Source organism: Clupea harengus, chromosome 9, assembly GCF_900700415.2.
Source record: "Clupea harengus chromosome 9, Ch_v2.0.2, whole genome shotgun sequence".
NCBI lineage: Eukaryota > Metazoa > Chordata > Actinopteri > Clupeiformes > Clupeidae > Clupea > Clupea harengus.
Genome location: NC_045160.1, coordinates 27,620,131 through 27,636,247, shown reverse-complemented (window position 1 = coordinate 27,636,247; position 16,117 = coordinate 27,620,131). Strand labels below are relative to the sequence as shown.

Here is a 16,117-nt window from a genome sequence, read left to right as displayed (position 1 = left end):
TTGTCCGGGACATCCCGAAATATTATGGGTGATTTTGATTTGTCCCGTCAGGGACAGCTCCTGTCCCGTATTCCAATCAAAGCCTTTTTATTTGTATCCGTGAAAAGAGAAAAATATAACAGTTAAGTGTAATCTGTGCCCTGGAGACAAGCGCCTCTCAACTGCACTTGACTCCACAAGCATTTGTTACGCCGACACGAACAGGTGAAACCTGTAGCGAGAGATCATCATGCCTCGTCTGAAGGACAGACTTCCCCAACTCAAATAGAGTATCTTAAATCACGATTAAATTGGAAGCTTGCACATTGACTACTGGTCATCAGAAAGGAGTTATGCTTAGGGCACCAAAATGGATAGCAGCGGCACTGGTCCTGATAAATACTTCCATTGTTGTTCTAGAACAGAGGACTGCACAAGGAAGACGATCATTAGCTCTTCTTTATGCGTCCTCCCAAACACATAGTGAGCACAAACAAGTGAGCACAAAGTTCAATGTTCCTGTCAGCTGTCTTGGGGACTCCGCCCCTTGTTCTTGGAAGAGCAAGTGACCAGTCAAACGAAGAGTCAACAAATATCTAACAAACAGAAACTAAAACATACTCATACTTAGCTTTTAATCTCTATGTATTTCTACATACATATAGAAGTTAGAATATTAAATGTACAAAGCTAATTCATCACAAAATGAGTTCTATTGTAGAGGACATTTGCATATATATTTGCATTAGATTCCAACCACAGATGATAGCAGCTAGAGCATCACCACATACACACATACACAAACACACACAGACCTATGGAGTATACTTCACACAATTGGTAGCAGCTAGAGCATCACTACACACACGCACGCACGCACACGCAGACAACAGCTGCTATATATCAGAATATATAATTTTAAACAAATAATTTATGGCTAAAATAGTACGAATAAAATCAACAAGTAGGCAATAGGTGTCATAATAACATTCCTACAGCAATGCGTGATCTCATACCGGCTCTGTCCTCTATGGTAGGGCAACAGGCCCATGGGTTTGGGTGTGTGCAGACCTGGCTCATTTGTTTTGGCACTTTGCCCAGTTATAAAGAGGTTAGTTCAAGTATTGTAGCCACGTATCACGTCACTGGACCAGGCCCTTCAGCTTTCATATGAAATACAGAGCTATGCTCATGCACTTTGCCCCGTAATAAAGAGGTTAGTTCATGTAAGATAGCCAACTGTCACGTCACTGGATCACGCCCTTCAGCTTTCATGTGAAGAGGTCCACTCACCCGTATCCTGCAATACAGAGCAATGCTCATGCATCCATCCCAATGTGTACAGTAACAAGACATGCTGAGGGGCTTGGTGTGTTTAATACCTTTAATGTTTAATAACTTTACGCCCATACATGCAATACTCATGAACATGTCTGCAATGTTCAGCTTTATACTTATGGAAAGTAAATACAGAATATACCGGATATATTTTGCAGTAAAATGCATATGTAAGGTAGTGTATGTGCCACGCCGCTAGGCAGCGCTGCAGCCGTGTTCTGTTAATTATAACTTGTTTGCTGTGATGTTGTTTGTACCTCGGGGTGACCCGTAAGTTTCATGAGTTCTGATGCCAGAGATGCCACGAGTGAGTTGGAGTGTGTGTGCTTGATAAACGAGATAGCTGATGTGCTGAAGATAATAAATCTCACCACCATTACGAAACCTCCTCCTCGTCTCCCGTGTCGAATCCTTTGGACGCCCAACCATCCGCCAACATAGATCACATACAACACAACGCAGAGTTTCAGCGGGCCGTTGGATAAGTGGAGAGAGAGGGTTACACATACATAAACATCTATGTCTGTAATACAGTATTGCATGGCAATGAAATATTCTTGTTTGTGAGTGGCTGGTGTAACAGAGTTGAAATGAACCTAACTTTAGATTAAGTGAATTCAAACAAAATTTGTATTTCACATACCATTGTGATCCAATGTTTTTTTGATGTTCTGTGTGAAACCTGGAAATGTCCCAAATACTATACTGCATTCACTAAGGTTCAATATGAGGCTGTGCGACTGCTTGTTTATCATCCTTCACTTCCACTTTAACGCAGTTTGGGCATTTACGCTCCTCGTACCTTAGAGCTAGTCTACCCCTGTTGGAGACGTACGTATGCTGTCGCGTTTGCAGATTTTATGGATTAATTGTTTCTATTGTGAATGCAGGCAATAAAAGCCACTGTGAAGAACCCCTGGTCCGATTCTCTGTCACTGATACACACGAGAGTGAGGGTCGTTACACTAGCAGGTGTTCTTTACATCAGCACACCATACAGGGCAGAAGTTTTGTCAATCTTCTAAATCAGTGCTCTGACAATGGTACCCATAACCATCAAAGCATAAGGTACCAGTTTCAGTTTAATTATTTCATCCAAAGCAGGAGGGGGTGATGGCCACATGGTTTTATACTAAAGTAATTGCCACAGGGGTTGTGTGCCATCATCCGTCATCCTCTCACACTCCACACAGCTCTGACACCATACATTAAACAATAGTGTGTACCATATCAGATGTATGACTCATATTTTATTTACAGTGAATTGTACATATGCTATATATACATAAAACAATTGAAGCAAAACAACTGGAGAGGGGAGTGTAACTGTGAGACACTTCACAGCTGTCAGATGGACATATATCACTGCCGCAGTGTTATTCATGATAACACATGATCTACTGTTTCCATACAAGTTTTGCAAGATGAAACCGTAAGTAAAGCAGGACACACCGCATGTATACAGTAGAACTCTTCCACTAATAAGAGTTTCAACACCAGTGGCCTGATGGTGTGTAAGTAAAATAAACAAATGTCATTATCCTATTACCTTATTAGCAGAATGAAACAGAATTAGCTTTAGCAGGTGATAAAAACAATGGTATTTTGCCATCTCAGTCTTTTGTGCTGCACAGATCTATTGTGATATGTGCAAAAAGTGCTTGTGATCTCCATGGTGAGGAATGTATCCATGATGAGTTGGCTGTGATATCTATGGTGAGGAATGTGTCCATGATAAGTCGGCTGTGATATCTATGGTGAGGAATGTATCCATGATGAGTCGGCTGTGATATCTATGGTGAGGAATGTATCCATGATGAGTCGGCTGTGATCTCCATGGTGAGGAATGTGTCCATGATGAGTCGGCTGTGATTGCAGTTATCAAGTAAATGCCAAAAAGTGCCAAATGCCATACTTCTATAGCCTAAAACAAAACACAAATACAAGAGTTAAATCATCTTTTATAATAAAATAATATATATAGTTAAATATTGAGCTAGTTCTATCATTAATTCAATTATATCCAAAATAAATCCTGGCATACCAGACGCTGTATGGAAGTTTTGCTAAACTAGCAAGCTAACTCGCAAACACCCAACAGACTTACCTTGCAATCACTGACATTGACACAGGTACACTGAAAAAGCTAGCTAGTTTGGCAGTTGAAATATTTTGCCGTCTGGCTGCTAATGCTCTTCTTACATTTTCACAGGATTTCTAAACTCAAGCAAAAGTCAATAGCCCTGGTAGCTCTACAAAACATCAAAACAGCTCCTGCTCCTAAACAACAGATATGTACAGCTCTACAAAAACCCTATACGAGGAGACACTACATGATGATGGTTTTTCACATAGATGCTATGAAAAACTAAGATTTTTTTTTCATATACAGTAAATGCCATGAAGAACTAATATGTGTTTTCCACATAGATGCTATGAAGAACTAATATGTGTTTTCCACATAGATGCTATGGAGAACTAACATGAGTTTTTCCAGTTTGCTCTGTGAGTTCCACTTCACCGCTTCGAGTTGTTGGGCGCCCAGGAATCCAATCTTGTTGTAGCTGATGAAGAGTTCTCTTAAGTGGTAGGGGTTTGAGCCTAAGGCTGAGGCCAGAGCGTGGCAGCCTTCTCCTCTCACACCGCATTTACTCAACCTGCCCCAAGAAAGCAAAAAATAAATAAATAAAAAACAAAAAAGGCATTCCCACCAATTAGAAATAAGAAGACTGAGAGAAATTGCAATCATCCAGGCTCATTGTCAGCGTGAATAGTCACTTGTGAAGGAAGTTCTAGATTAAATAATGACAAATAGCCAAGCCAGTCTAAAAAAGGAGTGTTACTTGTTCTTGATACCCACAAATGCTAACTTTAATTTGCTAATTTTCTTTCTCTTTTTTCAGACTGGGAGGACTATGTACACTTTATAATCAAAAGCAGTTTACAAAAAAACATACATTGAAATTACAATAAAAACGTGCTGGGATATTTTGGGTGGTACTGAACACCCACCTCAGGGAAGTCAGTTTGCAGTTGATGTTCCTTAAGCCATGTGAGAGTTGAATGACACCTGAATCTGCTATAAAGTTGTTACTCAAGTCAAGAAGTCTTAAACTTGAGGTTTTTGAGCCAAGAGCCATAGCTAACGGTTTACAACTTCGATCCTTGAGGTTGCAGTTGATTAACCTATGGGGAGACATATAAATGATAAGTATATAGCATAGTATAAGTATAAAGCATGCCTTTAGACTTAAACCACCATGCTTCTCCTGCCAAAACATGATCCTGAAACATTCATAATCCGACTATTGGTGTGACTACATACTTCAGTTTGTCTACACGGCACTGGGGGTCCCGAAGCACCTCGGAGAGTAGAGTCATTCCCTCGGGTCCCGGTTCGTTGTGACTCAGATCAAGCTCAGTCAGATGAGTGGGATTCTGTATCAGAGCCATCATAAGGGATTCGCAGCCTCTTGCTCTGATACCACACTTAGACAAACTAAAATAAAATATCAAACACAAACAAACTTAGTTTTTTATCAATGGATCAATGAACAGATCACTTCATCTACTACATAATTGTAAGGACTTTGAGCACTATATTAAGTAAGTTGTTCTGGAAACCAGATCATATGACTTCCGTAGGGTTTAATAAACTGTTAATTAAATAAATGCTTTATTTTAAAGTAATGTCTAATTTTCCCAAACTATGATGACTATTACAGAAATAGGTTGCCAATACTGACAAACAACACATTTAATTATCTATAATATTCATACATATATTTTGAGATGATAATATATATATATATTTTTTATATATAGTATAATATAAGATATAAGGAAATGTATGAATATAAAATCTAATACATATTTTGTTAAACAATAAACAAACAAAAACATTTAGCCAAAGATTGCCTCACCAGAGTTTCTCTAGTTTGCAGCTGGGTTTCTCCAGGCCTTGGCAAAGAGATGCTACTCCAAGATCCTGAAGGTCGTTGTCACTCAGGTCAAGCTCCCGGAGATGCGAGGTCTGTGAGCATATCACTGTGGCCAGTGTCTCACAGCTCATCTCCGTTAGGTTGCAGGAGGCAAGTCTGGCAATGAAGACCACAGGGTTACTGCCTACAGGTGTAACTGGCATCATACCAATTTCTAATATATATATATATATATACTGTATATACTGTATATATGTATATACACAAAAATAAATTAGAAATGTTATGTTACAAATGTAGAACTTCCAGCACTTCAGTATGAATTGCCAAAACACACACACACACACACACACACACACACTTGTGTAGTTGTGTAGGCAGGGAATTAAGGGCTAAAAACACCAACTTAAAGAAATAATAAATTGGTGCATAATCACATGAGCACATGAGAGACTGTAGGATATTTTTTATGCTGATGTGAATATGGAAAGGCCTGGGTCTCAGCGCAAGGTACAGTACAGGAATAGATAAAGACACTTGTACCAGATAAGGACATGTTTACAGTAAAGCACTCTTAGAATAGATGATACCGTAGACAAGAAGTCTAGTTCTCTGAAGAGACAGTTGTCAGGTCAAAGGTGGCCTCAGAAAATAGACCCCCTGGGGATAGTCGATACAAGACCAAATACAGATGATTAGGGTAAATAATATGGGACAACGCCCCACGAGGGTGAGGCTTAAATAGTACCAAGGTACCAGTACATGCGCTGAGATCGAGCTGACCATGGACGTCTCCTTATTGTGACTTTAACGATTACAATAAATACTATCAGATTTCTCACAATCAGTCTCAGAAAATATATTGATCACGGAAAGAAATGGAATGATCAGCCACGACATATTTGGCACCCCTCGATGGGACTGATCAGAAAAAGATCCGAAGGGGGAACCGCTTGACCCAAGGCACCTAAAAATTAATTAACGGTAAGCAAAATTATTTTTGTTAACCAGACGGGGGAAATTGAGTCAATTGGAAAACCCTAGCCTGGACAAAATTCTTCAGACAAGAACCCTATATTGAGACTGAGTGTGTAAAATCTGGAAGTAATTAGGAAAAATGTTCGTTTTAATGTTGCATGAGAATAGCATGTGAATTGCATGAGAAAATAATGGATTAAATTCTTAAAGGTGCTCGATCAACGCCTAAGAAAAAGGTAACCAGGTGTTGCCGTGGAAAAAGGCAGGGCCTTTAATAACAGGTAAAAAAGGTAACCAGGTGTTGCCGTGGAAAAAGGCAGGGCCTTAAGTAACAGGGAAACCAGGAGTTTTTCCGTGTGTCCAGAAAAAGTTAGGCCTAACTTATTGGACACATCATGTGAATTGCATGTGTTACATGTGAAAATAATCTGATAAGATTATTTAGGCAATCAGGGATTGCCGTGGTAATTTACTAAAGAAAGTGGTAAATGGTGAGTAGAAAATTGTGTGTAAAGAAAGAGGTCTTCCTTGTCAATTGGAAGATTTAGAAAAACAACTTGTTGAGTTGTGATAAACGTTTGGTATGTCAGTAAGTACTGATATTGGTCATGGTATGAAGAAAAGTGAAGTTGAAAGATTGATTGATGTATGTGCTAACGGAGTTTTGTTTTTCAGGAAATAACAGTTCTGTGAAGGAGTAAGAATTGTGATCTGTAAAACATTGCACTTGAGAAACTGTCATTGAATATTCCTTTAAAGGTAATTTCGTGACTAGCAAAGGAAGCACAGGAAAGACAGACTGTGACAAGCACGTGTGATATAGGAATAAATATTAAGTTGGAATACGTTTAAATGGGAAAAGTAAGTAGCACAGGAACAGATTGTGACAAGTACGTGTGATATAGGAGTAAATCAAGATATTAGATTGTTAGGATAATTGTTGTAAATACTTGTGACTAAGGTTGCAAAAAGAAGTTGTGTGATCATATTGGGTTAGACGTGGAAATACGAAATGGTGTGAAATATATATGCGGATGCATACGCGTAAAATATTGAATAACATCGTAATTAACATCACTCAAAGTATTGTAAGTTGACCATAATAACTGATCAACTTTGACTTCTCTGGCAATCAGTATATATGTACACGGGAGGAGTCGCTCCCTAGAGAGAGAAAGGAGGCACGCGGAAGGCAACGGGTGGGGGCTAGTCCAAGCCCACAAGCCTGGGTGCGTGATAAAGGAGGGGCTGTTAGGAGCATTTGAGCCACAAGTGAATTTCTGCATATACAAGTAGAACCGAGAGTAGAAGGGAATAATATAATACAAATAATTCTGTGGTAATTTCTGGACTTAAAAATGGCTTTGGTAGACACAGAACAAATTACACCGTTGGAGGAGATAAGTAAATTGTACTCATCAGAGGCGAGTATTATTGAAAAAATTAGTAAAAAGTGGAGTGATCGTAAATATCCTGTAAATTGGGATGAGATAGATGAAAGAATTTATCACTTGAATGACTTTGTAACACAAACAATAAAACAGGATTGTTCAGAGGCAGGAATGGATCACTTGATAAAGGACATTTTTGAAAGAAGAGACTTCTATTTTAATTGAAATTAAGAAAAGACTTTTAATTGATTTTTTAAAGAAAGAAAAGTGAATTAAATAATCATCTAATGCCAGAAATAAGAGAGCAGGCTTCACTAACCAAAAAGCCAGGACAAGTAGGAATAGGACATAAGATGTTTGAGATAATGAAGGCAATTAAGAAGTTTGAGGAGAATGCAGCATGAGGTGTGGAGATGTCTGAGTGTCAGAAACAGTCCAGAAAAGGGGACACGTGGTGGAAGGCAAGACAAGAAAACAGTTTGACTTAAAATAAAGGGATAAGTATAGATGGGGATCTGGAAATAGGACTTCTGAGTGACTGATAATGAGGAAGAGGACAAACGTCCACAGCCAGATTTGAAAACACAAGTGCTCCTATTAACAGTGAAAAAGACAGCACAAAGTCCATTAGGGAAAGTGTTGAGAGCACAGTTAGAAAAATTGAAGAATGGAATAAGGACAGAGAAGGCAGTGACTCAGAAGAGGGGGAAGAATTAGGAATAGCATAACAATGCTTTATAACAGTGCTTAGAAGAAAAAAGAGTTCTAAAGGAAAGAAAGAAAGGTCAGCACACACTATCAACTTTGGGGACATTCAGTTGTGGCTGGGCTGATCTAGACTACCCATTTTTGCAAGAAAGTGCTCCAAACTTCATAACTCGTCTGGAAAGTGAGATGGAAAGAAAACGTCTTGCTTGAATCTATGCCAAGGTCTGAATTCAAACCTAACTGGACTATGTGAAAGGGAGAAAGAAAAGGTCAAGCCCCGACACCGGGCCTGGGACTGGGTCTCATGTCTGTACCAGTGTCTGTTCAAATGGAACACAGGAATCCCCTCCCTGACAGTTTTATGGCACCTCACCCCCAGCCTATGGGAAATTGAACTGGACACAGCCACCTCGACAGTGGCATCTGCCCTCGAAGGATTTCAGAGGAAAAGGCAAAGGCAGAGGGGGTGAAGGGAGGTGTCAGATTACTGGGCCTCCGATATGACCACACACTCAACAAGGACTCTCAAGGAGGTGCACTTAGAGGCAGGATGTGGTAGGACAGACAAATGCTCAGCCACGAATGGGTGAAACCAGGGGTCTAGTGTCCCTGTAAGGGAGTGTGCAGTATCAGTGAAGTGAAGTGAGTGGGAAGAAAGCAAGGATGCCAATATTGATTTAAAATCATACTCTTATTATTATGTTAGGGCACTACGTGTTGTGCCGTATGGGAATTTAAATTCAGTGTACCCCGGATGGACTCTCTTTGACTAGTCAGACACCACGCCTCACCATGGTTCTCCAAGCACTTCCCACACCACAAATGTAATCAAACCAAGCTGATAGAGAACTAAACTGCAGGTAACACTATGGTCCTTCAGACTCGTGTTACACCATAAAATACACAGATTTGGGGTAGATAATCCATACTGATAGTGAGTATAACCATAATATGTCACATATAGATAGGATTAATGAGGATTTAAAAGAGTAGATGATGCTCAACACCAACACTGAAAATAGATTTAACCTGATATGCATTTATAGGTTGAAAGATAGACATGGTAAACAGGAGAGAGACACAGAGAAAATAGAGAGATGGAGGAAAAAAGACAGTAGAGTATGAAAAGTTTCTCTTATCAATATTCTTAGTTATACAGTTGGGTGGAGAGTGATAGAGAGAAGAGGATCCTCTGCGCAGGCGTCAGTAAAACTCAGAACAGGCCAGTCTTGGTATGGAGTTAAATGTCTTATACTTAAAGGTTTGCGTAAGAAATTATGTTAACACCTTGACAGTATATATGTAAATATGTGGTTTTAAGTGTCTCTTACAGACTCGGCTGTAATATCTATGCTAAGTGATTTTGGTTAAGGAACAGAAGTGCCTTTAGAGGAACGTAAACTACGGATTATTGTACTTTCATAGGGGGGTGGGCATGAGGAAGGAATGCCATGCCCTGTGAGGTTTTAGTTTACTAGTGATTTATCTTGGTATAAGTAGGATTGATGCAGTATACAGGATGTAAACACCAATGTAAGCCCTTTCATTATTATTATGTGGCTAAAGGGGGGTAGCCTTTAGATATTTGATAAACCATGTGGGCCATGGTTGTCTTCCACACAGGATTCAGCAATGACTTTGCAGCCAAACTTTGTACTAATAGAGATACTGTGAATATGTAATGGAACTAGTTTATTGAATGAGACCAATGGATTTAGAACAAAAGGGGGATGAACGGCGGGCATGATAAAATATGAATGTGCTCTGATGGCCACAGAGTAACTTCATACATGTTATTAGCCCTGTTGGTTTGTGCGCACTTTGATTTCAAGTGCGCAAGGGGGGTATATGAGGAAAATTTAATATAGGGTTATGGTCACCCTATTTATGGGAGGTTTGGGATAAAATCCTGCATAATGCTATGTTTGTAGCATCTATAATCAGAGAAAAGGAGTAGGGATACAACTTTTGGGGAATATTTTACGATGAAAGGTGTAATTGTATAGGTAGTCATGTACTACATAGATATGGAAAGGTATTGGAAAATGGATGGGTTCATATGATGGACTAAGGAATGTCTAAGGACGGGACCAATACTAAAAGAGGGTAAGTATATTTTTAATATGTGAATTTTTGTTTTGTTTTTAGCATTACAGCAATGATTTGAGTATAACAATAAGGAATGTATGGGAAGCATGGAGTAAAGTACTGCTAACTTTGGTCATCATATTACAAACTTTTAGAGTATGTCAAGAGGGCGTGTGGAAATTATGTGTATCTGTTGTTTCTAATTTTTTGAGATTATAAATACACAGGTGGATGCATATGGACTGGTCCAGTCAGGAGACTGGATATAGATGGAGGTTTTAAACAAAAAGAGTTTCCAGCCAATGGTGGTGAGAAGTCAAGGGTTTAGTGTGTAATATTGTATTAACTTTTTGTAGAATTTCAGGAACACAGGACTACCACAATCTAGGTTATTGGGGTTAGAATGGGGAACATTCTTTTGCAGCAGCTCGACCTGGGCGAGATAATAATGATAATAATAATTCAGTTCATTTGTAATGAACTATTCATTCGGAAGAATCTCAGAGTGCCAACATATTAGAAACTAACTATAATAATACAATAAAAAATTAGTTAACATAAGCATAATAGGAAACGTTTTAACATTTTAACATAAGACTTAACACAAGGCCAGAAATGCCTTCCTGAATAAAAAGGCTTTCAGAGTCCCGTTCACCATCATGGTGCCCGGGAATGAGGTCCGATTAACTGGGCCAGACACAATCCCGATTCCCGCACTTGTGGAAGTCCTGGATGATGGTGCTGGTGAGATCCAGGCCACCGCCCCCACTGAGGTCCAGGCTAAGGTGAAGGACCAACTAGAAAGTCTGGATGAGGATAAAGTTCCCAGAAAACGGAGAGCAGCAGAGGGGGGTGGATCCGTGAGTATGAGAAATCCTCTAAAGAAATGGAAGGGTGGTAATGAAGCCGAAAAAATCATAGCCAGAGGTAACAACCTCTGGTATAAGTGGGCAAGATATACCGCTACAACTGTTGAACCAGGAAAGAATTGTTATGTGTGTTCCATGGCATCGGAAGAAAAGGTGGTCATTCCGGTACCCTGGAGGTCGGAGGACTCTCCTCAACATGATTGGGACTATAAAGACCACATCTCTATATATCCATATAGTCCTTTTGAATGCATGATGTATATGGGAAGTCATTCACATAGAAATATGACCTTTAATATAGAAAACGGTATAAGCTATACATTACGGGATTCATGTAAATTACAGATACATACTTGGCCGGAAACTGACTTAAGGGAAATACGGGACTACACAGTGGAAGAGCATTTTAATTATGAATGTTTTGACATGACAGATAAACAGCTTGGTGGAGAAGATGTGGGAGTGTTTGAAGGAAATTGTAATAGAACTTGGACCATGGTTACTACTGGTCCTTTCAACACTACTACAGGCACATCAGTGTTTTACAGACAAGCATGGGAATTAAGAGGAATGGTTCCCCTCAGGTGTGTGATGGGCCAAGCATGTACTAAGCAAGATAAATTCATCGACAAAAGAAGAAACCATATGTATGCAGACAAGTTCCCGTATCTGTTGCAGGATGCTCCACTGGCTGACTTATGGTGGGCTTGTGGGAAAGAGTGGGGGTTAAGAAACACTTTACCACCAGATTGGACAGGGAAATGTGCAAGAGTAGCCATAATGCAGCCAGCAAAAGTTATTAATATAGACGACTCAGGACCAGAAAGAGACGGGTTCGCAAAAATTCAACTCAGAAATAAGAGGGAGGTGTACGATAGTGAGGCTAGAGATGAAGAGGCGGAGGATCAACCTTTCGCATACGGGGGTTATTTGGATGCCATAGGGCAACCTAGGGGAATTCCTCAACAATACAAAGCTCGAGATGAGGTGACCGCAGGGTTTGAGTCTATCTTTCCCTGGGTGGGGCTTAATAAAAACGTAGAATGGATAAATTATATATACTACAATCAGCAGAGGTTCATCAATTACACGTCAGACGCATTAAAAGCACTAGGAGAGCAGTTAGATGCCACTTCAAGAATGACCATGCAGAATAGAATGGTACTCGACTGGATGTTAGCAAAGGAGGGAGGAGTTTGCGCCAAAATAGGGAGTTACTGTTGCACCTTCATTCCCAATAACACAGCGCCAGATGGAAACTTCACGATAGCAATGAACAAACTATTCAAACTACGCCATGAGATGAAAGAGAATGCAGGTCCTCCTGAGTTTGGTTCACTATTATCCAACTGGTTTTTAAAGTATTTTTGGGTCCTGGGGAGCATGGTTTGCTTCTGTACTTGGCATCATTGCACTCATAATATTAGTGTTCTGCTTAATTGTATGTTGTCTTATTCCCTGTTTCAAGTCTCTCGCAGTTCGAGCAATAGCTTCTAAATTCACTCAAATGACAGTAGTAGTTGATAAGACTGAAAGCAGGGGTGGTCTAACACTGTCTCGTGGTAATGATGCAGTCCTTGAAATGATACAGGTGATGAGCAATTAAGAACAAGATGAGTCAGGAGGCGAACCTGACTCCAACGGTGACGTGTGGGAACTGGGTGACCAGACCACATAAGTCCTGGATAAAAAATAAAATAACACGCCAGAGTCAAGTGCTAGCCTGCCTCGCCCGCAGGGCGGCCGCGTGGCTTGCCACGGACGCAACCTCTGACTCACTCGGGCAGGCTCAAAGGAGCTGAAGACTTGCCACACCGGACAATGCATAACATACGATAACATACACTGAATACATTCACTGGACTACTCATACACTGATGACCCGTTCGGAGCAGTCCTATGAAGAATGAAATTGTGCATGCTTATATACATAGGGGGGTTTTGGGAACTATTAGCATAGGTATTGTTACATGTATGAAGACCTCCCCGGGGTAATATTACCTGGGGATGATTGATTTATTAATTTTAAGATGTCTCAGGAAAATGTGAAGGGATGCATAAGAAATGGTGCTATATTTTAATTTGGTCTGTGGAAAGAGGTACACAGACGACCATATACCTCAGTATAAATGTTGAGTAAGGTGTCCATATAAATGGACACCGAATTGATGTTTTTCTTTTTACATGCCTTCATATGTTGTAACTTCTATAATGTAATACTATGATGTGTGCCTTAGCCATTTGGGACTGACCCAATGGTCGTTTGACTTGTTGAATGTTTAATCAATCTAAAGAAATAATAATGTGGTATAGGGGAATGTTTAGTTTAAAAATTATTATGATTATATGTACACTAATGGCTCATATGCAAATGATGTTTAAAATAAGGTTAACAATTGGTTTACATTGCATAGACAGTAAGATATGCTCTTAAGTATTGAATAGGTTATTGATAGTGGGTACTTTCTATAATAGCATAAAATGTACTGTGTGTCAGTTAGACACATAGGGGGGATTATGTAGGATATTTTTTATGCTGATGTGAATATGGAAAGGCCTGGGTCTCAGCGCAAGGTACAGTACAGGAATAGATAAAGACACTTGTACCAGATAAGGACATGTTTACAGTAAAGCACTCTTAGAATAGATGATACCGTAGACAAGAAGTCTAGTTCTCTGAAGAGACAGTTGTCAGGTCAAAGGTGGCCTCAGAAAATAGACCCCCTGGGGATAGTCGATACAAGACCAAATACAGATGATTAGGGTAAATAATATGGGACAACGCCCCACGAGGGTGAGGCTTAAATAGTACCAAGGTACCAGTACATGCGCTGAGATCGAGCTGACCATGGACGTCTCCTTATTGTGACTTTAACGATTACAATAAATACTATCAGATTTCTCACAATCAGTCTCAGAAAATATATTGATCACGGAAAGAAATGGAATGATCAGCCACGACAAGACTCACTCAGCTCTTCTGCACTCTCTCAGCACTGGCCGCATCTGAAACAGACTCTTATCCGATGGACGTGCGCAGTATTTCCCCAGATCAAAAACATCCAGACTGCTCTTGGACATCAGCAGCACAAACACCAGCGCAGACCGCAGCTCTGGAGTGAGGGTGACTTTGGAGAGCCGCCTGGAGCTCACGTAGGCCTGGATCTGCTCCACCAGGGAGTGGTCATCCAGCTCATTCAGGCAATGAAACAGGTTGATGGACTGCTCCGGAGAGGGGTTGATCATAATCCTGGTTTTGATGTAGTCGACGACACCAGTGGCGCTGGTTGACGTGATCCTGACATGGGGCAGGAAAGACTGTAGGAGCGTTTGGTCGGACTGAGGAGGACTAGAACAGAGGCCTAGAAGGAAACGCAGAAACAGGTCCAGGTTTCCATTCGGCTGCTGCAAGGCTTTGTCAACTGCAGTCTGCTGAAGGTCTGAAAGGGTTGGTGCAGTGAGCAGGCCAGCCAAGCTGGAGCTTTGGGGTGGCTCAGAACCTTCGGAGTGAAAGTTGACCAGGACGTACAGAGCTGCAAGAAACTCCTGAATGCTCAGATGCACAAAGCAGAAGACCCTCCCTTGGTACAGCCCAGACTCCTCTCGGAAGATCTGAGTACACACTCCTGAGTACACGGATGCTTCTGTGACATCAATGCCACACTCTCTCAGGTCTTCCTCATAGAAGATCAGATTGCCTTTCTCCAGCTGTTGGAAAGCCAGTTTCCCCAGTTTGAAGATCATTTTGTGGCTTGTATCTGTGGCCTCTGTGTATTTCTTTGCTTTCACGACGTCTGTCTGAATGATCAGGAAGTGTGTGTACATTTGTGTCAGATTCTTGGGAACGGCACAGTCGTCTGCTTCCTCCAACAGTCTCTGTAGAACAGTGGCTGAAATCCAGCAGAAGACAGGAATGTGGCACATGATGTGTAGACTTCTTAGTGACAGAACGTGTGTAATCACTTTTTCAGCTAGATCAGGATTTCCGATCCGTTTCCTGAAGTATTCATCCTTTTGAGGGTCACCAAATCCTCGCACTGCCGTGACCCGGTCCACACAGCCTGGGGGTATACGGCCAGCCGCTGCCGGTCGCGAGGTGATCCAGATGAGAGCAGAGGGAAACAGGTTTCCTTGGATGAGGTTCGTGAGCAGAACATCCACGGAGGCTGCCATTGCTGGTTTGCAGAGTTTCTCATTTTTCTCAAAGTCCAGAGGAAGCCTACACTCATCCAAGCCATCAAAGATTAATAATTGGCGGCTTTGGTCCAAAACCTGCTCTTTGAAATCCCCAACAAAGTGACGGAGAAGCTCGGCCAGACTGAGTCGCTCAGTTTTCAGTAAGTTCAACTCCCGGAAGGAAAGTGGAAATACGTATCTTATGTCCTGATTGGCCGTCTCCTCAGCCCAATCCAGTACGAACTTCTGCACACACACGGTTTTTCCTATGCCAGCGATGCCCTTTGTGAGAACAGTTCTGATGGACTGACATTGTCGTCCTGGCAGTGGCTTAAAGATTTCACTGCACTTGATGGGTGTATCGTCTGCTACTAAATTCCCTCTGGATGCTGCCTCAATCTCTCTGATCTCATGTTCATCATTTATTTCCCCAGCATCCCCCTCTGTGATGTAGAGCTCCGTGTAGATCTCACTCAGGAGAACAGGATTGGAAGGATCCTCAAGGACATGTTGCAGTTTGGTTCTTTGAACGGACTTGAGTTTCATTTGGAATGTCTCCTCATAGGATCTGTTAATCACAATTGAAGATAGCATTAGTTACTTCATTGATTTCTCAAAGGGCACAAGGACAGTGCACAGTGCTTGCTAA

General features: G+C 40.9%; 1 protein-coding gene across 5 annotated transcripts in view; it reads right to left on the bottom strand.

Annotated features, from left to right (window-relative positions):
- Nucleotides 1–2,547: 2,547 nt before the first annotated feature.
- LOC105892209 (NLR family CARD domain-containing protein 3-like) overlaps nt 2,548–16,117 on the bottom strand; it is a 19,802-nt gene continuing 6,232 nt past the window's right edge. For 2 of the 5 annotated variants that reach the window (XM_042708766.1, XM_042708767.1), the window contains 5 exons: nt 14,264–16,036; nt 5,241–5,414; nt 4,643–4,816; nt 4,330–4,503; nt 3,636–3,974 (listed from right to left, as the gene is read on the bottom strand). In XM_042708766.1, coding sequence (XP_042564700.1) covers nt 3,761–3,974; nt 4,330–4,503; nt 4,643–4,816; nt 5,241–5,414; nt 14,264–16,036 — 2,509 coding nt within the window. In that variant the 3' untranslated portion in view covers nt 3,636–3,760. Of the gene's footprint in view, nt 3,242–3,634; nt 3,975–4,329; nt 4,504–4,642; nt 4,817–5,240; nt 5,415–14,263; nt 16,037–16,117 lie in introns of those variants that run through there. The other 3 variants (XM_042708768.1, XM_042708770.1, XM_042708769.1) reach the window with 3 other exon arrangements.